Below are 26,416 nucleotides of genomic sequence, written 5' to 3'. Positions count from 1 at the left end.
TGAAAAGCCAGAAGTTGTAATGTAAAGAGGAGCGGCATTACTAGTAAATGATCACGTTTCACTTCCTCAACATGAGATTTGTCTTCTGAGGAAAAAAAAGGGAAAATGTGATGTTTAAAAGCAGACAAATTACAGAATTATCTGTCTTAATGCTTCTGGTGCCAAGGTACAGATGCTGGAGCTGACAACTGCTGGAGCGTACTGCCGTATCAAAAGGGAACATATACTTGTGCTGAGTCTACACATCAGCAACGTATACAGCACCTGCTCTCGCAGCGACAGCAGCAGAGCAGAGCTGGCTTCTTGCGCTTTGCTGCTAAGAGAAAACCTGTGCTGCTGCCCGTTTAGTAATTCATGGCTCCAGGGAAACAAGCCGTAAGGGCAGAAGGTCACCTCTTGGAGAACACAGTTCAGCAGCGGGTGAAGACGAGCCGTAAATAGCAGGGTATGGCACTGGAAGACCTGTGTGGGCGTACGGCACGCTCCCCGTAACGCAGCCAAGAGGCGCTGAGCCACAGGTGGCGTACGCCCGCGGAAAGCGCTGCCAGCTGCCTTTCGTCACTTACGTCCTTAGGGAACCATGACTGCTGTGTTACTAGGCACTCGTCAGTGCTGTGCAAGAGTATCTTCCAGAAGCACAGGATGATTTGCCCAATTAACTCTAAAACAGCCCCACTCCCAACCCCACATCGCTCTAATATTTTAACTTCCAAAGCCATTACAAGACGAGCACGTGAGACGGTCACCAAGTTGCTTACCGCAGTCAACCTTATTAGAAGTGAGGAAGTTTCTAAGTTCCTCTTGATCTCTTAAATGGATCACAGATACTGATAATCCGGCATGAGCTGCAACACATCCAATGAAATTTTATATACAGGAAGTTTTTCTCCTGCATTAACCACATATAGAACCACATTTTTGTTTTCAGCTGATGTCATTTCCACAACTAGAAAGTTAAAACATTTAATATCTTGAAAGCTACACTGCTTACGTAGTTCTTCACCATCTTTCCAACAACAAACGGTAACTCTCTATCCCGTATGCCAAGTCTTTTATTTGGAAATGGAATGCATAAAACAATGACTTGAACAGGAAAGCCTCGCTCATTTAAAAGACTTAAAATGTCCTAATTTTATATTCTTTATGACTACTGTATGCGATATTATGAGGTCATTGTCATCAGAAATGCAGGACAGAATACCAATAAACTCACAGTATGTAAAGGTGCCAGTGATTCTTCAACAGCTACATACAAAAACGAGTGATGAAACATTAGAAATACCCGACTATGGTATCCTGGACTTTCAGAAGCTATTCTAGAAGAACCAATAACTTGATTGTTTTGAAATGGCACAAAAAGGGAATCTGCTATGTGCATTATTTATATCAGGAAAAAATTTCACACACTTACATTTAACTATTGTTATGAAACAGGAGTCCCAAATTAGTTTGCCTAACAGCAAAGACCTCCTTCCAAACAAATCCACATCAGGTACAAGATGACTCCTTTCCATTGCCAGTAGCATGCAAGGAGGACTTCAGTGTAAGACAGACTGTAGTTTGTGACAAAAGAAGTTAGGCACATTTCTGTATCTTTCTGGGACCAGAGTATTTATACATTCAGACTTCTGAAGTACCAGAACTGGGTAAAATCCACTTCATAAAGTAGTTACGGACTATAGGAGTAGATCTGTGTTCTTCAAGGTTATTAAATTAATATTTTCAGTCAATGACAAATTGAAGTTAAATAGCCTCGCACAAAGAGCATGCAATTTAATAAAGAAACTTAAGAATCATTAGGGTTAATTTGTAAACTTAGTGGCCACAGCAAAACTAGAATTGGAAACTAGAATTCTGCCTTTTGGATTTTTTTTAATTGCATTTTATTTGCTGCTGAAAGGAGTGCACTCTATATTTCACTTATTAAGAAATTTGCTTTTAAAAATCTAGGGCCATGGTTTCTAGATATAGCTGTGAAGTTTGAATTTTGGTATAATAATTCAACCTGATTATTTTTACTAATTTGAAAGAAACAGATCAAAATACCTCCCTTAATGAACTGTTCCCATGGAATATGGATTTTAAATTGTGTGAAAGGAAGACACCTGTTCTTCAGCAGGCTGTTTTTTTTTCTTCTGTATCCAGGTAGTTTGTTGAACCTGTATTGTATCTGAGCAAAATCATTCCACTTGAATGATGTGTGTTTCATCTTATAAATAGAAGGCGGTAGGGACGGAGAGGGGAAAGACCAAGGAATTATTCCCTTTGAAACATGAGAGAAATGGCCTAGTAGGTCACTGGGGTACCACATGATGAGGAATTTAAGATGTGTTAAGAGACTTTCCTAGCACATAAAATGATTTGCATTATATGAATACCTGCTATGCCAAGAAATCAGAAGGTTTGTCAACAACGCAGAAGGATTTATAAAAACTTGGATACATATTGAAAGAAATCGTGTTACAGTTTTTTCACGTCTTCGTTCAGTTTAAGACAACTGAAACCCTCTGCCATGTTGTGGGCTAAGAACGTGGCAGAATTTGGATTTTAACAACCCCATGTCTCTCATCCTATATTTCCAACAAGTTTTTTTTTAAGCTATGAACTTAAATGCCCACATACAACTTACAACTTTAATCATGATTTCTAGAATTCCCATTATCTCCATTATCAAATGAGAATGACTTGCAATTAGCATATAATCCATTATACTACACATTTTATTTTTGACAGCCTCCAGTTTGGCAATAATGCTTGATTCTGCTGTAACACACTGGCTTGTTTTTTCACTTTTCATAGCCTAGTGGCACAGGCACCACAATTCCAGTTAGTGAGTTGTCTTAAAAATGTAGATTTGGATATTAATTACAACGGTCAGGACACTTAGGTTTTCACTGAAGAGAAGTTTAACTGCAGGAAGTTTATTTAATGACATCTGGGAGACTGCGGACCTTGTGAGGACAAAGAGGATCTTGAAATAGGAGGATATCAAAACTAGATTTTGGCAATATAGATGTATTGTCCATGTAGTTCTGTCATAAGCTTTAAAAATACTCTTATTAAATAAGTTTTTCCTTCCTTAAGACCAGATAATACATGAAGCCAGTAAGAGTCCAGGGGTCAGAATCTTCTTCAATTCTTAGTTATTCTCTATGAGCTTTTTTTTTTGGCTTTTCTTCGTAAGATTCTCCATACTCATTCACTCTGCTCTTATCCACAGGATAAAGCCTGGCAGAAAAAAACAAAGGATTAGTGACAATATTGTCTGCTACCTGGAGGAATTAAGCAGTTCTGCGCTGCTTAATTTTAAAAGTGAATTTCTTTCTCACCATATTCTCTATTCCCATTTGTGGCAAAAAATACGACAGTTTTAAAGATTAGCTACAGATACATCAGCTTCTTCACATTAAGACTTAACCAGCTGTCTCATAACAGAGCCTCTTAAGAGATGTATTAGCTCCCCTAAAGCCTGGCTGGATTATTTCTCAAGCAATCCAGGATACTTCTCAAACTTGAAACTAGTGTCCAGCCCCTATCAGAAGTTGTTGAGCTCTTGATTTCTAGAAAAATATCTCGGAAGGGGACCTATTTTACTGCACTAATGTGCGATTATATAAACCTAAAACCAAAGTTCCCATTTAGTATTAATGATTAGATGTACATATCCATATATTCTGGTATCATGTGAACTAGGCTTAAAATTTTTGTTTGCTCCACATCTAAATATTTATTCTTGGGAACAAGAATACACCTTCTGTAGCTTCACTTATGAACAATATTTCAATGATGACTGCATATAGCCTTCTTCCCCATCTGATTTTAGTTACTTAAAGAACCTGAAACTTGCCAGATACTCAACTTACCGGAGAACCTGATAACTTGTGTCTGGAAACTAGATAAAGAAGAAAGCAGAGCCCGGCAATCACTCATCAGAAAACATCCTTCACTAGTGCCTTGCAGAGCAGCTTGGAAAGCACGCCTCAGATACTGAGCATATGTAGGCATGCAGCCCCTCAGCAAGGGTTAAAAGCCCAGAACTCCTCAGAGGGTTTCTGAATACAAGCTTAAGAATTGCTCTCCTTCACCTTACTTCAAGTACTCATGTTTCAGGTTAATTTTTTTTGTAACTTGCAAATGTGAAACTATCTGCTGAAAAGAAGGACTGCTGTTTTGGAGAGGGAGAAGGGGTATTTGACAAAAATTCTGAGAGTGCTCCGAGAAGAGGAATTTCTTGACTACTCTCTTAGCGTGCTAAAAAGGATCCAGGAATAGTCAGTTATGGGAAAGTGCTTTTGCTCCTCTTATTTGTATTGACATCTCTTTTTCAGGATCCCCTGCTCAACGTTCCCTTCGTCAGGCATACAGACAACTACCATTATCCAGACCATGCTCTCTCTATATAAACACACTATATATATACACAGTACATATACTATGGTGTAAGTATAAAAATTCTGCTTGAAGTCTATCTCAAACTGTTTCATAGTTCTTTATAGCAATAAGACTGCAACCACCTACAGCGTTGTAAAAACTCTGATTAATATTAAAGAAAGGCATACCATCTTTGGTAAAGATAGACCAGGAACACGACATCATCTCTAAAGCACGCCAGCCTATGAGATGTTGGCATAGTGATGATAAAAGCAAATATATCATCAATAAAGGTGTTGAATGCCTACAAATAGAAGAAAGTATACTTCAGTTGGCTGTGAAGAAACTAAGTCATCTGTCGTACAAAGCTGCAGGAAACAGGCTTCCTAGAACTATATTTTTCAGTAGGAACAGAGACTATTTCCATATTTCTAACAATACTTAAGGGTTACGCTGAAAAACTAATTAATGCAAACTTTAAAGTGCTTTCTTTTAATGAAGACCATGCTGGTGTCTACTCCAGACCACATAATTATAGTTACAAGTAAAAAGGAAGTAGGACTACTTCAGGTAAGAGTGAGTATTGCTATGCAAGGGGAAAAACATGGATTCAACTTCAGTGAAATCTTTAAAAGAAACTGGCAAAAAACTTTTATTCATTCATTACTCAAATGATTTAAGATTTACAAAATGTCAGTTCACTTTCATTTTCTGTGGAAATTTGTGAAAAACTTGTTAATTTACTGCTCTTAAGAACATTAACTCGACAGCCTTGGAGAGATTTTGAAATATTTTCAGTGCTCTCCTGAAAGTAATCATCCAACCCTTATCCAAGACATAATTTTCTACACCATTTCCACTCAACTAGGCATACTATAGGTTCTGTTTCTGAAGCAATAATGAAATATTTTCACACTACTTCTTCCTGAGTAAGAAAGTTTAAATTCCCAAACATCTGCTGGGAAAGCAACGCAAACAGGCTTGGAGCATGCAAAGACAACAATATTTTGTCAGAAAAGGTAAAAGAAAGTAAACAGAAGGGCAACTCCTCTGGATCTGGCTCTAGCCTACAGGGAGGACTAGAAAGCAACTTTTACAGTGCACCAGCTCTAGTACTCATCACAGGGTGCAATAAACTGTTTCAACTTGTTAAAAACAGCAGGAAACAAATCCAGCAAAGAATATTCACTCTGTTGGGTTAACGAACTGAGTCAGTAACATGGCTTCTCCTTTCAATATCAGCAAGCTGTATATGAATCCATACCATAAGAAGGGGGAAAATAATGTATTCGCTAAGCGGAGAAGGACTCACTCTTCAAAATGAACCAATGTTTATATGATGAAACAAAGCATCAGCAGAAGATGATGGGTGTTGGGCAGGAGAGAGCTCTGAATAGTTACAACAGGAAATCTCTTTCTGGCAAGTCAAAACAAACGTATCAATCCACAGGGATCAAAGGATATGGATGGCACTTCTCAAGCCTGTGCAAAGAAGGTTTGTCATGCAACGAAAAAAACTTGGCAAGTTGGAAAAGGCGGCCTTTCCAAGTCAACACCCAAGTGAGTGATCCTACAACGATGAAAGGAAGAAAAAGCTAAATGCTCCATCCTTCAGGCACTTAGGCAGTCCTCATAAACCACTGAAATTGAATGCATCAAGGCAGCCCATCTAACAGTATTTAGTCTAGCTAGTTTTCTTTTGAGATTACCTCATTTGAAGGTAACTCCTCATAAAAGCATAAAGAGCATAAACGTAAAGACTACAGACACTGGAACGTTAGACTGATCTTCACGTTTGCCAAGGTCTTCCAAAACAGGAGAGAGTTCAAATTAAGGAAAAAACCAAAGCTCTCTAAAACAACAATGGCAGATGAGGCCTCAGACTATTCTTTCCACTCTTCAAAGTGCAGAAGAGAGCAAGCAACTTTAAATATCCACTAGGAAAAAGTAAATCACCCCCTCCAAAGACCAGTAAGTTAAACATAATTGAAATCATATACTTCTTTCTACATACACACAAGCCTTCGTTGTGGGTAGCCTCTGGCATCTTAACAGGAACCATAAATTCTCTGTAAGAAAAGGCTATTCACCCAGAGTATTCTACTGCTTTAAAGGTTACTGGCTTGAATACTGTCCCTTTGTTGTCTATTTAACTGCTGATGTCTCTGCTCAGTTGTTGTATTTTGTTGCGGAATTAAAATTGTGAAATTACTTCGCTAATATACCTTTTACTCCCCTCTATTAAGAAACATGCTGATTTGCCTAGTATATGTCTGAAACACTTGATGTTTATTTTTATTTTTTTGACTGTATTTCCATATCGAACACTGTTTCGTTGCTATTCTGCTATCAGCTACATTTCAATCTGTTTTCCTAGATGCCCCATGATTCCTTAAAAATATTAAGGCAGCAGAAATTCGGGCTATTGCTGCAGGCTCACAGAAATGGAAAAGCTATGAAAGGCACTTCAAATTTTAAGATTTTAGTTCTTTTGTCCCAGATCATCTGTTCAGAATTGGACACCATGTCTTGAGCAGTTTTTAACAGTTTCTTTTAAAGTACTGATGTTCTGGAGAATTGTAATACATCGGCACAAAGGAAGAATACATGAAAGCATTTATGAGCGGAAGCAGAAGAAAACATTAGTTTATATGCAGGACAAATATTTGCACCACCCAAGACAGCTGACAGTAGAAAAAAACAATATTATCATCAAAACTAGGATGCAGGTATTCTCGTTATATGGAAGTCATTATGAAACACGGAAATCAATGTTCCTATTTTTTTTTTAAGACGTTTGCAAACAAACGTGGTTTTACTGTCAGTTTAGTTCTTAAAACAAACAAACAAAGCACTATCAGCCTTAAGCTACATAATACTAAGCTGTTTCCTCACAGAAAATTATTTCCAAAAGGACTGCATGAATCTTTAAATTAGAGCTTTACTTACTTTGTACGTGAAAGCCTTCCACGGTAAATGTGCAACAGATTTCATCTAGGATTAAAAATATCAATTTATAATAAATTTTGGAAGAAGAAACTAAAAAAGTAGTCTTTTATCACTTTTCAATCTTACCTTGTAATTTACAAACAGCTGGGGCAGCATAAACAGGAATCCAAAGGCATACACTCCTGAAGATAAAAGATGGAAAACTTACAGACAAATGCACAGTAGAAGTACATCACACAACTATACTTTCACAATTAGAGATTTACACTCATTTTCCTAAAAGAGAGAAGATGTATCAACCCTTTTGTTTCACTTTGGGTTGATTCTTCTCCCTTTCTCAATCACTCTGATAATTTTGGAACCTACAGCCAAGTTATTGCTCTATTTTACACTGATCCAGCTGATAGCAGTTAATTTTCTACTTTTGAGTCTTGGCCTCCATTTGAAGAAATATGAATAGGAAAAAAACCATAAGAAGGGACTCACCATTGACAAAGCTGTTAATCAACCAGGAGTACCAGCTACAAACAAAGACGACAGCCCAGTTATTTTTTCACCTCAGCCAAAAATATGTACCTGTACCATCCTCTACATGACTGTATGCTGACTAGTCCAAGAAATGGCTATGTTGTGAATTACTTTACACGAGAACTAAACACCTCGCATCTTCCTTTGATTAGGAAGGGCTCCAGAGAAGATGCTAGCAGTTTAAGCAAAGGATGTTTATCAGTGCATCCGACAAGTTTGGAGAGCTTTATCAACTGCTTTTATACTTTTTTAGAACATTCTAAGACTTCTGCACCCAAAATGACATCAGATAATACTGCGCACTGAACCTTGACTGTATTAAGGCTCGCAAAGTTAACACTGTATTCTAAATAGTAAAGAGACACTTAATATGGCACTGTAAGGACTTATCAAATTTCAAACAACAAATACCATTCAGTGCAAACCACTATAGTAGCCACTTAAAAAAAAAAAAAAAAGAAAAGGTAAATACAAGGAATCTACATTTTTCACTCCTTACATCTAAAACCCCTTCCAGATGTTCAATGGAGCACAATCTTAGCAACATAACAGTAGTGTTACAGATAGTGGTCAAATTCCATCCTTCTGCTTGTGACAGTAAGAACAGCTAGTAATTGTGATGCTTGGGTTACATCATTTATAATTAAACTTGCAAGGCTGTGTTAGTGACTTGTTAATAGCAACATTACAGCTGCACCAGCATATCACTAATCCACAAGCATCTAAAAAATGCATCAGAAAATGCCTGCAAGATTAAAGGATAATCCACTGTTAAGATTACTTGTTCCATCACATTTCCTTAGAAATAGATTTAACAATGATAAAAATTCTGTATCAATTGTTTTCACTTTCTTAAGCTACAGCTCACAGAACACCTGGCATATAATATTTTCCAGTACTGAATGAATTTAAGAATTTTGTGAGAAAAGCAGAATTTTTGAATGCTGCATATTTGTTAGCTCCTTACTAAGACAAGAACCTTTTGAAAAAATTATTTTTCTAATAGCCCAGAAATTGCCCCAGTTTCTAGTACAAGTGCTACAGCCCACATATGCAGCAACAGTAGCTCTTTCTGATGTTATTTTAAGCTACCGCCTGCTCTCCCTCCCATCCCTTTGGGGCCTAAGGGCTATTAAAAAATATGTCTACATGACCATCACCACGCTTGCGTTTGCAGATTTTTTCTACAACACAGTCTCATGGCTGCATACTTGCTTGCACCTCTCCAACACAAAATGAACTAGCTGTATTATTTTGAGTGAAAGTGGACAGGAGTTTCACCTTTTCATGAAATATTGAGTCTTCAGCTCTTGCTGAAGTATCAATACGTTGCTGTAAGCCCACGGCTCTAAAGGAATACAGAGTCCTTTCTTAAAAATGCTTTTACTTGCTTGCCATCCTAGCTATCATATTTAGTAACAGAGGAATCTCTTGGTCAGAGCAAATAATTTTGGGACAGTTTTTGCTGCTTTCTGTTATTGGACAGGTTTCACCACTGAGTTCCTCTCATCTCTCCTGTCACCTCATCAGTCCTCTGAACATCAGTGGCAGATTTCTTCCTTCTCTTCTGATTCACAGCTTACTCATGTATGTAAGCTATTGAATTCTATACTACAGTAATAGCGGGTTACTTGCTAAATACAACAGCCTGTAGCTTACAGGACATTAAAAAACGAGCTAGACTTTTCAGCTTTCTATCATATAGAACAAGGAAGTCTCCAGTTCCTAGCTTATGAATCAAGCAAAATAAAATAACAGATTTCCATAACCCATCATCTCCAATTTACTAATAAGGGAAAAATAGGGAATGCTTCAATTCTGTGTAAGATCATTTATAGATTTACAGTACCTTTTGTATTTGACATTCAGCAAGGAGTAACCTGCACCTCCAATACACAGTGGATAGAGCAAATATGACAAGTATTTCATAGCCTAACAGACAATGAAAATAGTTTGTTAGCTTACATTTTATATACAGCAGATTTGTCATGGCATTAACCAGAAGACAGCCACAATTTTTTTTTTCCTGAAAATCTTTTCCTATTTCCAAATGTCTACTATGATTTCCAATATGCTTCCAGTTCTAGAGAAGGTGGTAAAAATTCCAGTGCTCAGTTCAGACCACCAAGGACCTTAGAGCATAAGCAACAAGAGGCAGCATGAAGATCAGAGTCTAAGAGTAGCTCTCTGCTTAACTGCCTGACTTCGTCAACTCCTTTCAGAAATCAGGAAGCACATGAACATTCCTCCAGTATAAATAACAAGTACAAATACAAATTTTCAAAGTTGTGAATGAAGACCCTTTAAGATATTTCTCTTCAGATAAATCACTTGCAATTCTGCTTCTCAGAGAAATGTTTCAACCAGATTCAGCTAACAAACAACTCCTTCACTGTTTCTTTTCATAAATTATTAGAATGAATCTTCACTATCTGATCATCCACATAATCATGATCCACTTGACAACTATGAGACAATGGAAAATGCACTTGTAGCAATAAAGAGTGAAACAAGTCAATCAGCAGGCCACATAGATAGACTTTATAGATCAGAGTCACAGGATTCCCTCCTACCTGGGTATCATACTCCTCAGTTTTCTTTTCAGAGTCATTGTATGTACCAAACTGCAATACATATAAAATGTATAATCAAGTCAGAACTGGGGTAAAAAGCACTTGCTATTCAACTCCCTAAACAGAGATTTAAACTGCAAACTAAACTGCTTAGACATTAAGCTAGGTAACAGTTCCAAGTTCTTATAAGTTTCTATACAAGAGTCATATAAATGCCCTGTGCAGCCTGCCAAATACAGGGTAGGTAAAAAGTTTAATTTTTCCCTTCATATTTTATGCCAAACATCCAGGACTTCTTTGCTTAGGAAAATGCTGTTGAGACAGCAGAGTTCACAAAGCAAAAGTAAAGTCAAGTGACTAAGAATCTGGCAGATACAGAAAGCCATTATTAAAACCCATAACCATCTTCGTGCATGAAGAGGTCAGTTATAGATTATCTCCACATCTCCAGAAATTGTGACTGCTTAAACACAGTTCCATGAATACTGACAAAGGAACAACGAGAGCTATGAGCCACCCAAGACACATAGACTTCAAGCAGCACAAAACCCCAGTACTTCTTGTGAAGTAAACACTGAAGATTAGACAACTGTTTCTCGTATCAACAAGGGAAACTTTCAATGTAGATTGTACTTTAAAGTGTTAATTTGAATCCCAGCTGCCTCTGCATGTCCTGCAAACGGTCTCAAGACTTAAATTTTTACCCAGAGGATTTATCAAAGACCGTCCTGTCCCCAGAACACATCACGTCTTCTACTAGTTCCACAATGGGGAAGTTATACCTACAGCTTCATGAAAAATTCAGTTTCTCACTTCAAATCATGATGCCAGTTAAGAATGCCTTTCCAACACAGTGGCAGGAGCACAGTTCCACCTGTTAAGACTTAGCAGGACTGACAGAGGAGCTCTCAAGTTTCTCACACCATAAATACAGACAAATAGCTTTTTCTTCTACAGAATTCATCAAAGTTGTTAATAAATTCGAAAATGTTCATCCAGCTTTTGGATTAAGTCATCCATAAAGAGAAGATGTACATCGGAAACTTGTATAGTTTTTTTATAATCTCCATTTCACTGAAAGCTAAGTTGCACAGTAACCTGGAAACAGATGGAAAGCTCAAGAGTGTAATCATTAACAGCCCAATGTCTACTATACCTGAATTTTGGGTCTCAAGCCTTGCCACTTGATTGTCATTTTCAAAGCTTTCTTCACTTTCCAGAGCTGTGATTAGCAAAAACAAAATGTGTACACAAAGAATTATCCAAAGGAATGTCTTATGCAGGATTCAGATACTCAGAATCAAGACCCCAGAATATCTGTTTTAAGCACCCACTGCATAAAGCAGCAACAGCATGATTGCAGCACACTGCCTGTGCCTCTATACAAGTCAAATGCTGTGCCACCAGACAAGTACAACACTGGGAGCATGCACTATGGAGTCTTCATATCAGATGATGTACTTTAAGTGAAACAACATAGTCCTTCCAGGATATCTGGATTGCAGCGCTTAGGTGGGGGTTAGCAGCTCTCAGCACCAGCATACACCCCAGGCCAAGCATTTAGAGAATTCTCCAGTAACCACCTGCCAAGCAAGTTTTTACATGCCTTCAAGGTCAGCTGGGATCTGCAAGATGAAGGTGCCTCAGAACTCCTAACAGGAATTAAGTGGACACTGACATGGTGATCTCATTTCAGTAGTGGGCTACAAGCACAAGTCAGTGAATCCACTGAATTGTCCGGCTACTTACTGTACAGCTGCCACGGGCTGACCCTAATGTAACCAAAGGTTTCAGTGCACCTGAAAATTTACTCAGTGTACCCACCCTGCTATGCAGATTCAACAACTTAGGCAATGCATTAAGCTCACCAGCAGAGCTATGCTCCACGAAGCTTTCTGTAGACAAGGTTTGTTTGTTTAACTTCAGATACACCAATATTCTCTTCTCACCCATCACATCTTCCGAACAACAAAGTGCAATACAGTAAAGACAATCCTGTACCATTATCTTTGATGCAAGTGAGAAAATTACTTATTACAGAAGCAATGTCAGTATTAGTACTGCATGAGAAACAGGCGTTAAGAACGAGTTGTGAAAAAGCTCTTCCCAACAGACAAATTCCTTTGAGATGTATAGTCCTTATGTTCATTCTCACCTTGAGACAACCATGTTATCTCACCATCAGCTGACAGGAGAGACATTACTTCAACAGAATCTACAGAACATTTCCCTTCCATTTAAGTGTGTCCCCCACCAGTCTTCCTACATAATCCTTTCAACCGTTCCCCCAGCCTGCAGTCCAAAAGCAACATACTGGAAAATAAGGCACGTGAGAAAGACAATAGGAGCCAAACAGTCATAAGGACTACAGATCTCAGAGATGTATTTAACAGATCTTTGGGCAGCTCCAAGAAGAATCTCAAACAGGCACAACGACCAAATGAGATCTGGATCTGCCTGTGCTTAGGTAGTGGCAACCGAGAAATCCATCTTCATTATAAAAGAGAAATGCAAATTCTTAACAGTTTTAATTGACCTTAAATCCTGTAGCATAGCTGAACATTCCTGTTACCCTAGCATACATGCCTGATCTGGTTTCTACTAAAACTTCTTTTAAAAAAAAAAAGTGATTTAGACACCAGGGCTATTTCTTCTTCCCCACTAGAAACAAACAAAAAAAAGCATAATTTTTCTTGACCCGATCCATTTTTAAATCATTTGACACTTTTGAATTTCTGAAGTCTTTAGATTCAAGGATTCTTTAAAATTTAGTTATTTAGATATAGGATCGAAAGAAAAGATATTCTACAAAAGGAGCAGCATATTTATAAGCATCTATATTTATCCCTGAAACTGTTAAAATTTCAGACAGCTAAAGAAAGTTTGAAATATAAGACTAAATTTCTATTTATAGGAACAAAACCACTGCCAAATCTGATACAGAAAACTTAACACACAGAAATACATCAGACTTAAAAATCTCAACTTACTGAAAAATAATGTTACAGTCAATGAAACGGTACTATTTAGGACACTACTGTTCATAGTTTTTGCAAGACCTTAATCTGTCTTATACAATAAGCTGAAATTTACGGATCGCTTTGTGACTTTGCATTCAACAATTTAATCACTAACTAAAAATTCGGAACTGTTTTGTTTCCACGGGGATTATCTGCAACTGTAACAGATGTGTAGTCAAAAATTTCACATGAGAGACCTGAACTTATTTTTAAAGACTGAGAAGTAATTAGATCTGCAAGCAATGCTAGGTAGAGAGATCTCCCCTTCCCTATACTGCTGACTTTGTGCTTTACTACACATAAAGCAAGCTTCTAAGCAGTACCTGCAACCCACTGACTGGACGTGATCTGCTGGAATAATGAACGCAGCCAGCAGTCTCCTCCTTCCCCAAGCACCTCAGTCATGGCCAGGGAGAAAGCTGCAGACCTGTGGCACTGCCTGGTGGCACACAGCTTGCTCTTTGACAGATGTTTCCGTGAAGGCTTGTTGACATGGTTATACATGCCTGGTCAGGAGTGATGCCTATCACATCGTGTGATAGGAAGGAACCTCAGCATAGCTCTATGTTTGGCTTCCACAATACCAGCTGGCCCATCCCAGAAAAACCTGATAGTTCCAGTTTAGTTATTTGATAAAGGGACACGGTCTCTACCGCTGAAAGCCAGTTAAACAATGATGCTAAGACAGCATACTACAACAGCAGTATTTTTCCAGTAACTAGTACAGCATTCTTTTTCTGTTGGTGCAAATACTGGTATTTGGTTCTAGAGCTTTAAGAACTCACCTCAATCACTGCACCAATGCCTGCTGGGATCAGTACCAATAAACTTGTTTGTTCATCCAAAAGGAAAAGAAATATTACCACAGTACTAAAGCACCGCCAAAGCACTAGATGGAAAAAAACAAAAATGAAAGGCTTATTAATATTTAAATGAACAGCTGAGATGACAGAAGACTGTTGGCCTATTTACTGTAATTCTGCCTTACGCAGTTTAAGCAAGAACTTCTCCTATATACACCTTGATATATAAAGTAGTCCTAGAAACAGCCAGTGATCTGTATACCTCCAGGCAAATAAGGAGCAAAAACACTTTATGAAATCCTTATCCAAAAAGATTAAAGGAAATCAGAATATTTAAGGAAGACTTCTGTACTGCAGCAATTCAGCAAGGTATCAGTACTATTATGAACTACATTCATGATTCTTGTCTCCAGGAAGCTGAAAGGCTGTGAGGTAATGTAATGACAGTCTTTGAAACTCATGCAACTAATTTCACGTTTGTAAATGTTAAGAATTATATTTTAGGGTGATTTTTCAGGTTTTGCAAAACCTTGGATGCTTATAAGTGTCTAACAACTAATTCTTAGATTCGAATATCCATCCCCCTAAGCAGGAACAGAAAGAGAGAAGAGCTACAACACACTCAGACATCAGCAATTACACTCTACCATTCCAGAGCCTGTCCTTCTCCCTCAGGGCAAGAGGGAGATACAGGCAGAAAGGTGACTAAGTCTTGCTAAAGAGAGGATGGAACCATTAATTACTGCAGACTGAAGACTGATACTTTGATAGTAAGGTTAAAAACCCCTTTGTCACTCAGTCTTTCCAATTTGACTTTTTAAACTGGCAATTAACACTCAAGTCTGAAATTTCATGGACCACTTTGAATTTTTACTAACTTTTTGGCATACATATGCCAACAGCAGTATAAATGCCTTACAAAAACAAAGGCACTCCGGTAAAGATGATAAGCAGATTTTCCACATGAGAAAAACATGTTGCTGTTCATCGTAATTTAGAATGCCTAATTTTCTTCCTGGTATTGATACTCCTCACATGTTCTAATCAATCTGTATATATGATAGAATTAGGGATAGTCTCAGAGGTCAAGTGACTCCAGGTTTATAATCAGAATGGAAAAATCTATTCGAAAAACAGGCACTAAGAATTAGCACAACAAACAAGGCTGGGGAGTGGTGTGTTAAACCTCAAGCGTCCAGGGCTGGCTATTACCTTCACCTGTCCCTAGGAAGGCTTGGCAGGACGTCAAACCACTGTGCTTCTCTCGTCTTTCCAACATCCAAGTCAACTCAACCCTCCCATGCTCTTACCCCCTGTGCCCGGAGCTTCTACTGCTCCTGTTCACACCAAAGCCCAAATCAAACAACAGCGTTACACTGCAGCATTTTCCCTCCCAAATACCTACAAGGAACACATGGGACTCACAGGACAGCATTACCCATGACAGCACATTGTCTCCACCCACGGGATTTTTTCTGATCCTCATTCTTTGTATTTTTCTGTTCCTTCAGCAAAGGAAATCTGGTGGCTGACTTAGTATTAAACTTATTCTCAACTGTAAGACAGTCAAACCTCAGAAGCGACACAAGTGCTTAAAAGTGATACTTGAGCACAATCCTAACAGATGTTAGCCATCTTCTTTTCATACACAAACACAGCTCATTTTGCCATCTTGGTGAATCTACAAAGTTTCAACTTAGAGTAAGCCTAAAACCACACAGTATATATTAGATAGCACACACACAACACACTGCATTCTGGCCCATACCTGCTTTTGTAGACATCCCAATCATGCTCCTCTTTTTCTTCCAAAAACTGATGTCATTTTTGAATGCAAGGAAATCAAAGAGAAGCTGCAAATAGCAAGAAACACACTCATTTGTTCAAACACGCACTAGTCAAAGACTACCAGCTGAACTGTCAAAAATGCACTTAAGATGTAATTGCAAGAAAAAGCTGTTTTAGAAGCCTCAGAAATAAAAATTAAATACCACAAAAAGCTAAAAAGAAAAACTGTTTGAGAAGCCCAAGGCCCAAAAGCAGTGCAAAATGACAGGAGGAATTCCAGGTACTGCTATTACGACAATGCTGCATCCGGTAAAGAAAGTTAGTGACCTAATACAGGGTAACACATGATAGAGGATGAAGAACTGAAGACCCTGAGGAATTGCTCACCTCCTTGGCAGACCAGGGAAAGGCACACTAAATTAGATTCAAAGTGCTTTGTATTGGATCGATAGTCAATTTAGGCTTGGATAGTACCAAAGTTTTTTAAAATTTCTAAAATACAGCAAGTCATTTTCTCCTATTTCATCAGCAAAAAGTTGATCTGAACCTCAAGGACATTTTAGCATTAAATGTATTTGTACTGAGTATTTTTTCCAGAATTTTCAGTATTTTTGTTCAGAATAGAATAAAATAGAATAGTTCAGTTGGAAGAGACCTACAACGATCATCTAGTCCAACTGCCTGACCAATTCAGGGCTGACCAAAAGTTAAAGCACGTTGTTAAGGGCATTGTCCAAATGGCTCTTAAACACTGACAGGCTTGGGGCATCGACCACCTCTCTAGGAAGCCTGCTCCACTCTTTGACCACCCTCTTGGTAAAGAAATGCTTCCTAATGTCCAGTCTGAACCGCCCCTGGTGCAGCTTCGAACCATTCCCACGCGTCCTGTCACTGGATCCCAGGGAGAAGAGATCAGCACCTCCCTCTCCACGTCCCCTCCTCAGGAAGCTGTAGAGAGCCGTGAGGTCGTCCCTCAGCCTCCTTTTCTGCAAACCAGACAAACCCAAAGCCCTCAGCTGCTCCTCATAGGGCATTCCTTCCAGCCTTGTCACCAGCTCTGTTGCCCTCCTCTGGATGCATTCAAGGACCTTCACATCCTTCTTGAATTGTGGGGCCCAGAACTGCACACAGTACTCAAGGTGAGATGCACCAACACTGAATGCAGCGGGATAATCACCTCTTTTTACTGACTGGCTATGCTGTGCTTCATGCACCCCAGAATGCAGTTTGCCCTTTCGGCTGCCAGAATATTTTTCAGTATTTCCTTTAAGCGTTCACTCTCTTAAAAAAATGCAGCATGGATTCAAGAAATTCTTGGGTCAGAGAATTTTAGTGAAAAGGTGTATTTTTTTAATTTGGGCAAATGATACACAAAAGAAAAAAATATCAGAAGAGCTAGTCCCAGCCTACAGATATCTTACAACCTAATAAACAGAATGGAAAAAATTAAATTAAAATGGCTGGGAAGTCTAAGGGTTTCCAACCAAATTAATTTAATCTAATGTAAGTATAAAGAAACATAACATGCCCAGCAAGTTGTTATCTATCCCAGACTACGGGAACTGTACTGAGTGTAATTGTAGATGACAAAAATGTTCAAAGTAGAACAACAAAGTCTAAAAGCTGTTCATTAAAACAAAGATTCATATTTAAACTAAGACACACACAATGCTGACAGAGAGACACAACAACAACCATGCCTAGAGCCACAAGCTCTGCACTTCACAGTGACAATTTTTTGAAGGAATCTAGATCAGCTGATCTAAATTTCTCCAGGGGTTAGAAGTCAGAGACTCAATCCCTACTGTTGGTGCCCGAGCTATGCCACTGCTGCAGTAAACTTTGTGATAACTCAGCTTAGCAGAAAATGTGAACCAATGTGGACAGGTATATTAATTCTGGGGGCTTTGGTCCAGCAAAAAACCATGACGATAATGAAGTTAAATGCTTTATATTTCAGTCAAGCCTGTTTAGTTTATACCTAGTTATCTCATATTTCCATCTTCTTTGAGATTTTTTACATTAATTTGGTATTGGAAATACAACTGACTTGTACCAGAAACCTCTTCTATTGTTCTACCGAAATTACTATTTCCAAAAACAGTTGTCAATAAATGAAACAGCTGAAGTTCAACCCACCCCTTTTTTTTTATTTCATATGCTGTAATTCCTAAAAAACAAAGTTTCTCCACTTACATGAAATGCTGCTACGAAGAATGTCAAAGCCAGAAAGTACAGGTTAGTGTCAACAAAAATTCCTTTTACTTCATCTGCATCCTTTTCTGAAAACCCTAAGAGAAAGAACACGTAATTATGCAAGAAGTACTAGACAGTTAATTGCTGTTACACTAGAGTCCAGTATGAAAGGAATCTTATTTCACCTGCACATGCTTTATTAAGCAATCATAAATCCAAATCAAGATGTCAGCTTTATTGGTAAAATCCAAGCCTACCTATATTTTGGCTAGTTATCTGGCTTGCCTTAAACAAAGCCCATCAGTTACAAGCAGACTGATGTGCCTTTAACGTGTTTTGTAACTACAACCCAAGCTGAACACCAGACACACAAATGGTGAGGCACAGGAAGTCGTTCTGGCCTGAGTGGGAAGAAAAAGGATTATTCAACTTGGCCTCTGAGCTTTTACTTGATATGTAAGAAAAGTGAGCTTCACATTAAAAACCAAAAAATGAGAAAAGGACTACACTGTGGAGGACAACAAAGGTCAGTGGGAAACATGGCCGTATTTTCCAGGCAGAGGAGGTACTCCTAGGATGACAGGTCTTGATATATGTGTCCATCACAAGACAGCAAAAACATGGAACATGAAAATTTCAATTATGCCATTCTGAGAAGGCTCATGAAAATTTATAGAGAAATGATGGTGGTCAAATGCCCCACACAAACTCTGAGTAAGCCGTTACTTGATTCTTTCAAGACAGTTATTTTAAGCAGACATACTTGTAGCTTTGATGTACATTAGCCTGAGCTAAGGAGAAGCAGCTGGATTCTACTTAGGGTGACCTTATTCCTTACCCGCCCTCCCTTCCTCGACAAAACATGAGGAAAGCTTAGGCTGCAAAATAAATGGAGAAAGTCTAGACTCTCAGTTAAGTTACACTGTATACAGGTACTGTGTCTTACAATACTACACTCTGAAACCAGTGCTGAACCAGAACAGACTTTTTTTTTCCCAGAGGAATCAATGCCTTAAATGTTAAGTTGTCCATCATAAAATATTAATTCCAAGATGACAATGAATAACAAAACCCTCTTCCTCTTACTGACTAAATGTTGGTGAACAAAGAACAACACTGAGTAGTATGGAAGCAGCATTACCCCTGCATGTGTCTCTTGGGAAACTAGTAGAATACTGCATCTATCTGCATTTAAAAAAAAAAAAAAAAAAAAAAAGATAAACTGGGAAGGATTTGAGAATCATTAAAATAATATAACACAGAAGCTTTTAGGATCTCTTGGCCTGAAAAAAAGTTCAAATTGCTGTCTGAAGAGCTTAAAAAGAGAGGATCAGAAAAAATCCTACATTCATATACATCAACACCAGTTCAGTTACGATGTAGTTCCTTACTCTAGCATAAAGAAGACAACTACAGTCTAGTGAGAGAAAACTAAGTCAGCAAAGGTAACCCTGAAAATAAGATGTAGATTTTTAAGAGTGGTGATTAGACTCACAAAGGTGTGCATCAGCAGAACAAACATTTAAAGACTGTAAAAGCTTGGCTATACCATCACCAACACAGAGCATATGAACTTCAGAGTGAAAGTGCACACTTACTCTATGACATTTAAGCGAAACACAGAATTTAGTAGTTTTCAAGCATGTAAAGCCTCCAGTTTATCTGAACTACCTTATAAATTTGTAACTGAGCCAAAGTGAGAGGCAAGCCAGTTCTGAAGTGTCAGAAGCAGTATGATCAGAACCCAGATTCCTTAATCATGCTCAGCTTGACCCCAAAGACTTTGCTGTGCCTGCCTGTATTTCACTGTAGGTATATGGCTACAGTGACCAGCTATATCTAGCTTATATCAAAGCTTATGTAACACTGATCCAGCTTTTCAGTTCCACGGATGATAGGGGAAAATTGCGGTGAAAATCCTCTCCTCTATTTTGGCCTCTTATGCTTTTACAGTAGTACTATCCAAATAAAATTTATTTTAAAAATGGTTAATTCACCTCTGTATTCTTGTTTCCTACCATGTCAACATTTTATTTCCATCTTTACCTTAAGGTAAAACAATGTAAGATTTGTAGCATTAAACCTTTTTACTAGCTAACCACAAAAAACAGAGTTAAGTGTTACCTATGTACTTACAAGCAAAAAAATTGAGTGGTTGGTTTTTTTTTTTCTGGCCTAAGGTCATTAAAGATAAAAAACATACCAAACTGTTGGAGGGAGTACACAGCATCCTGCATGTGGATCCAAAATCGGAGTTTTCCAAGAGATATTTTGTCATATGACACTGTAAGAGGTAGCTCTGTTGTTGAACGATTTATAACCTGTATTTCAAAAAGACATAGTTTCATTTTTAATAGCAGAAAATTTGCTATAATTATTTCCATTCAATTTTTTAAAAATAAAGGAAAGTGATTATAACACACTATGATTTAATCACACAATTTTAAGAGGTCAGTTTGTTTTTTGAAAGGGAGTGAGATCTTAGACTTCTATACTATGCTTGAAGTCTGGGTTTTTTTTCCAAGAAATGCTAAATTAGCGGTTTGTTCTGTTAAAGTTCTTATAGCAACCTCACTGTTACTGTATACAAATGCCTCTGAGATGTTCACATGAAGTTCCCTCTGCTGGTCTCAGCTCAAGTGGGAAAAGTGTGCTTAAGGTAATTCTCTCTTTTGACAGTTCTTCTCTGAATGTATATGCTAAGATTACCTAAACTAGACAATTAAAAAAAATAAAAAAATCCTGTCCCAAAGGTCACGGTCAGAACTTTATTAAATTGAGGCTGGTTTTGGGAGAAATTAAAGTTACAACAACACATACCAAAACAAAAGGTGGAGAAGCAAGATAATCCTACTTGCTCAGACTGGTGAAAACACCACAGCTAAAGCTAAGCTAGCTACCCTGCTTGTAGAACTTGGGATATGGGGTGTCACAGAAATCTTCTTCCTGCTCCAAGAGAAATAAATTTCAGCTCATCCTCCTCTATCATCCACACTTTAGTTATGATGAGAACTACCTGGGTCTTAAATTGCCTCAGCTCCTTCTACATGTTAGGTGACTGTCTCTCAAGTAAGCTTAAAACAAAGAAAAAAAAATTGTCCTCACAGATGTTAGAATTCTCTACAGCTACCTAGGGACAAGCTCAGGCAGTATGTTTTGAACTTTTAAGGATAGCTCAAGACTGCAGACAGGCAGGCACTCTGAACTGCAACAGTTCAAGATCTATTGCTCCCGTCTCCTAATTACTAGCCAATCATAATTCCCATCTGAGAATGGCTACTCTACACTGCATCTGTTTCTACAGTAATTAATTAGCTGACACTTATCTGAGATGAATAGGCTTCTTCTGATCCTTATGTAACAGAACACAGTTTTAGCCTCCCCATGTATCAGGCCGGTGTGAACTGGGGATTACGTTCACTCTCCCATTCACTCTTTCCTCCAGCGTGTACAAACAATTCTCGATCTCACCAGCCCCCAAGACCCTGTAAGCTTTTCAGACAGTGGCAGAACACGCATGCGTGCAAGGGAGAGAAAGGGGAGCTGAGAAAGTTTTATAAATGCAGCAGGGAGAAAGCTTGAGAAACTAGAATGGTGCCAGGGATCCCTGAACTGTCTGGAAAAAAAAAAAAACCAAAAACAGAACAGGATGAAAACAACGTGGTTAGAGCTGACGGTAGAGAATGCTGGCGAGATTCTACAGCTGTTTACCAAAAGCTACATGAACACCTTCCAGGCGGCTTCTCCTTTTTAAAGGATGCCTATAATCCCTCCATTCTCATTCCAATTTCTCAGTCAATCAAAGATAGCATCAACATTTCTGGGAGAAAAGGAAAAATTTCCTGTGCAGGACAGATAAACAAAAATTTTGCAAATGCATGGGTAAGTAACGTGCAGCAAGTGCACTCACATAGACAAAGCGCTACTAAGGAGTTAGGGGTAGCGCAGGGAGAAAAATCGGATTACAATACAAGACAGTGAAAGGAATTCTTCAACACCAAAAGCAAATTAAATGAACCTATAAAGACTGGAAGAATGAACTCTTCCTCAATGAACAATTAGAAGTCCCCAAGTGCTGCCTTACAGCCTAGTTGAGTGTAATGGTTGTTAAGCCTCTGAAAAGTTACCAAACCTCTGCAATACAACCTACTTTTGTAGGATGGCCTCAGAACATCACATATTGCTTCTAGCACTCTACTTTATCAGTACTACAAAACAGTGTGTAAACAAAGCAAATAAGTTCAGTGGTATGAATTTTAAAGTTTTCTTTTTATTAACTCAGAATCCTGTGCAATCCCCAAACCCCCAGCATTGACAAGAACGTTTAAGAACATGAGGAACACATAACCTCTAGACTACGGTACTTACCACAGAAGACCTACATCTGGGTCAAAATAATACTCAGTTCGAAGTCTACGCAGCCTAGCCTAAGCAGGGAAAACGCATCTTCAGCTCCATGACTTTAGGTCGGGCATACCAAACAGACAGCATCTATGCCCCTATTTACAGTCAAACGCCAACCTTGCTCCACAAAAGCTGTATCACCTTCTTCCCTTATTCTTTCCTGCTCTTCACTTACCCCTCGTTATCTCACAGTATGCATACTATTAGACCACTGTTTCTGCAGGGCTTGCGAGCAATTTGGCAACTCACTACCGAGAAGTCACATAAGCCAGTGCTGAAGGGGAAGTTTGCTAGTTTTGATGGAATAGTCTTTGCAGCACTGCTCAGGATCTTTAACGACTTTAAGGCAGTGAGTTACAATAGCATTAACCATGACATGCATGACAGCTGCAGGGATGTTACTAGTAACATGAGAATGCTGAGTTTATTTGTGAACAGGGTACATGACTTGACCAGTCAGAAGCTCTCATGAATGTACTGAACTGAATGAGCTGTGGTAAGGAACTTAAAGGACAATGACCATTGATAAAGACATCACGAAAGTATATCTAAAGAAATACTGGACAAAACCATCTGCTACCAAGATTTGTAACAAATGCTCAGGAGTTTATTTTGCCAAACAAGCTTGGGGTGGAGAGGATACAAATTCTTAAAGAAGATTCTCCCCAACATTAAGTAACAAAATTCTTTGTCTGAGCTAAAGTTAATGAATTGGAAAGATAATTTAGAAGGTCTATGGAAAGTTTACATCTACTAAGACTTCCATCTACAAGATGCTGAATCCAGGCATACTGATTTAACAGTTTTGAGACATTCCCCAACACTTTTGTTCTCAGTAACTCCGATCGCTAAATTCCAGTCAGTGCAATTGAAAAGAACTGCAGGGCTTAACTAAGAGCTGCCAATATGAACATGGTTTAGATGCAGGGGACTGCCATGTGTAACTTGTAGTAAAAGAACTGAATGATTTTCCACAAGAGAAGAGTTGAGCAAAAACTGAATACAGAAAATTCTATTTAAATGTATAAAAAAAACACCTTTTTTTTTGTTTAAGTGCAGGGGCAACTGAACACTAGAACAGGTTGCCCAGAGAGGCTATGGCATCTCCATCCTTGGATATATCCAAAACCCAACTGGTGAAGGTCCCGAGCAACTTGTTCTAGGTGACCCTGCTCTGAGCAGGGGCGTTGGACTAGCAGTCTCCAGAAATCTCATCCAATTTCATCCTTCTGTAATTCCATTACTTAAGTTTCTAAGTTCTGATTTGTTTGAGTGCACAGAATCATTGGATGTACTGCAACACCAAGCTTTCAGGTGCTCAAGTTACTCTAACATGATAGAGAGCACCACCAGAAAATTTAATCACGAGTGAATTTTTTGGAGATAGAATAGCTACTGACTTATCTCAGTGTAGCTCCAGTATCAGCTGTGTTCAGTATGCTCATTTCCCTAGAAGGTATCAGAAGCCGCTCTGGGATGCTAACACAACTCCTTCAGCTTAGGGAGTCAAATTGCTTATGAGACTGCTCCCACCACAGCTGGTGCTGCAGCGATGTCCTCCATATCCACCCAAAAGGCAGAAGCAATGGAATCCAAGTATCTTCTGGTGGAATAGAAGGGAGGGCTTGGCAGACACTTCTGCCAGAGGGAGTCTCAAAACCCAGATCCAGCCTCTGCAGTTACCACAGTTGACCACATTAAGTTAAACAGTCATTGATAGAGTCCTTTTCTGAATTTATACTTTTTCATTACAGCAAACAACCTATGACAAAATCTTAATTAAAACAACATCAAAGATTACTGTTAAAACTGTTAAATGTAATTAAAGGTATTCTATTACTCACCATCAAATCTTTCACTCTGTTGCTTAGCTGATCAATAAATAATATTGGAAGGTAATGCACTGTCTTCCCCAACTGAACCCTAGGATGTTTAAACATGGATTTTATGACTGTAGTGATCTAAAAAGAAAACCACTTTTATTCAAATTAGCACTCATTCATCACTTTCAGATCTACCCATGTAGACATTTCCCACCATCTTTTCAGGCACATCTTCTTTTAACACACAGCAAGGAAGAAGCCACTAGCCTAGAGTCTTTCACTGAGAGATGTCTGTATAAAAAATTAGGCATGTCTTATTTCTCCTTTTAGTTTGTTTTTACTTTTTGGCAGAAAGACTGAATAAGAAAAAAAAAAAAAAAAGGACAAATGAAATTGGTTGTGATGATGCTGAAGCTGTTACATGACCAAGGGTAGAGGAAATTAAAAAGTTTGTTGAAGAGAAACGTGCTGAAGTTTACTACCATATATTTGCATCCTTTGTCTCAAGTATCCCTCTCCTACCGCAACAATGAGAACCCTCCACCACCTCCCCGACTCCTCTGCACCCCCAATGACATCTATCAGGTCAGCAACAGCACGTGCTCTAGCTAGCATGGGACTATGAACATGATGGCTGGTATGCACACAGGAAGGCTAGATACTCCTGGCGAGAGTGCACAAGGAGCAGAAATCATCTCTGCCTTCTCCTCAACAGAAGCTCTCGTTTGGATTGCTCTACCACATCACCAACCTGCATGAAACCAACAGAAACTTCCCAGCCTTTGAGCCCTCTACAAAATTGATCACAGGGAAGTTATTTAGCAAATTATGACCTATATGCAATTGCTTTATCAGAATCTTAGAAAAGTATTTAGCCTAAAGCCCTGAGAGACAAATTCTTAAAGTTCTTCACTAGAAAGGCATTTATCTACATGCACTGTGATGTTCTCAGTAAAAGTCTATGGAACTAGCACAACGGACCTTTTTAAAGCCTTAAAGTTGAATTTTAGTTGTTCTTAAAAGAAAGAAGTCTATATGCGTGCTAAGAAAGACTGCATACTAAATATACAATGGGCAATACCAATATAGAAAAGTACTAAATTGAGGCTCAGAAATACTGCTTCGTTATTTAACTGAAGAGGTTTAGGTTTCTATATAACAACTACAATTAAAGCTACCGCTAGTGGAACTGCAGTAAGCTATTTCATATCCAGACTATTTCCTGTATAACGCAATGAGAAAACAGCACTGATGCGTATCTAAACACGACCAGAAAAAACATCCTCGTTCATCAACCCCAGTCCAACTTCTTCTTGTTATGGGCCTATCTTATGAGTTACTAAGTTTATCTATTCTGGCTGGGAACCTATCCCAGAACCCCAGGGTCTGCTGATTAAGCAACTACTTCTGGATTTAACAGGATACTTGTAGAAAAAGGCATCAACATACAGCAGCACAAGCCAATACAGCACTATTTATATGGTTAACACTGGAAGTAATTTAAGCAAGCTGTGAACAGAAGCTACTGCTTGCATTTAGTGGCCTAAAAACCTATCCCTGCTTTTTAGTATTTTCTTGAGAAAATGACATAATGTAGGAACACACATTGCCAAAGTTAAATAAAGCCGATCATAGAGGGAGAAAAAAGATGTCACAGGAGACCAGCTGTGCTTCTTCAGCACTTGCAGTCTGTACAGATAATTTGCTGATGAAGGATAACTAGAAAGGTCAAGGGACAGTAACTGCTTTAAAGGCCAGAAGTATGACTTGAGAACAAGGGGGTATGAAGTCTGCTGTAGCATTTTTCTTGTGTCTTTGTAGTTCTGCTTAGTCTTACTATGATAACTCCATACAAAAAAGTATTCTAAACTCTGAGCTGCCCAGGAACAAGATATCTCCAATAAGGTTTTCTAGTACATAATATATTACTAATTGTCACTACTGAAAGGCAAGCGTTGAGA

At 38.5% G+C, this 26,416-nt stretch overlaps 1 protein-coding gene across 5 annotated transcripts in view; it reads right to left on the bottom strand.

The window, feature by feature from the left end:
• Positions 1 to 2,697: 2,697 nt before the first annotated feature.
• CLPTM1L (CLPTM1 like) overlaps positions 2,698 to 26,416 on the bottom strand; it is a 28,032-nt gene continuing 4,313 nt past the window's right edge. Inside the window, exons 5-17 of one of the 5 annotated variants that reach the window (XM_087758954.1) lie at positions 24,477 to 24,555; positions 20,432 to 20,549; positions 18,229 to 18,323; positions 16,013 to 16,097; positions 14,227 to 14,330; positions 11,578 to 11,643; positions 10,422 to 10,472; positions 9,698 to 9,780; positions 7,807 to 7,841; positions 7,447 to 7,502; positions 7,321 to 7,365; positions 4,560 to 4,675; positions 2,698 to 3,228 (exon numbers count right to left, since the gene is read on the bottom strand). In XM_087758954.1, the coding sequence (XP_087615080.1) occupies positions 3,144 to 3,228; positions 4,560 to 4,675; positions 7,321 to 7,365; positions 7,447 to 7,502; positions 7,807 to 7,841; positions 9,698 to 9,780; positions 10,422 to 10,472; positions 11,578 to 11,643; positions 14,227 to 14,330; positions 16,013 to 16,097; positions 18,229 to 18,323; positions 20,432 to 20,549; positions 24,477 to 24,555 (1,018 nt within the window). In that variant the 3' untranslated portion in view covers positions 2,698 to 3,143. The remainder of the gene's footprint in view (positions 3,229 to 4,559; positions 4,676 to 7,320; positions 7,366 to 7,446; positions 7,503 to 7,806; positions 7,842 to 9,697; positions 9,781 to 10,421; positions 10,473 to 11,577; positions 11,644 to 14,226; positions 14,331 to 16,012; positions 16,098 to 18,228; positions 18,324 to 20,431; positions 20,550 to 24,476; positions 24,556 to 26,416) is intronic. The other 4 variants (XM_087758974.1, XM_087758963.1, XM_087758981.1 and 1 more) reach the window with 4 other exon arrangements.

Source organism: Nipponia nippon, unplaced genomic scaffold (assembly GCF_047370975.1).
Source record: "Nipponia nippon isolate SJK-2023a ecotype South Korea unplaced genomic scaffold, ASM4737097v1 scaffold_1, whole genome shotgun sequence".
NCBI classification, from domain to species: Eukaryota; Metazoa; Chordata; class Aves; order Pelecaniformes; family Threskiornithidae; genus Nipponia; species Nipponia nippon.
The sequence above is the reverse complement of the archived record's forward strand: the minus strand, read 5'-3'. Positions and strand labels throughout refer to the sequence as shown.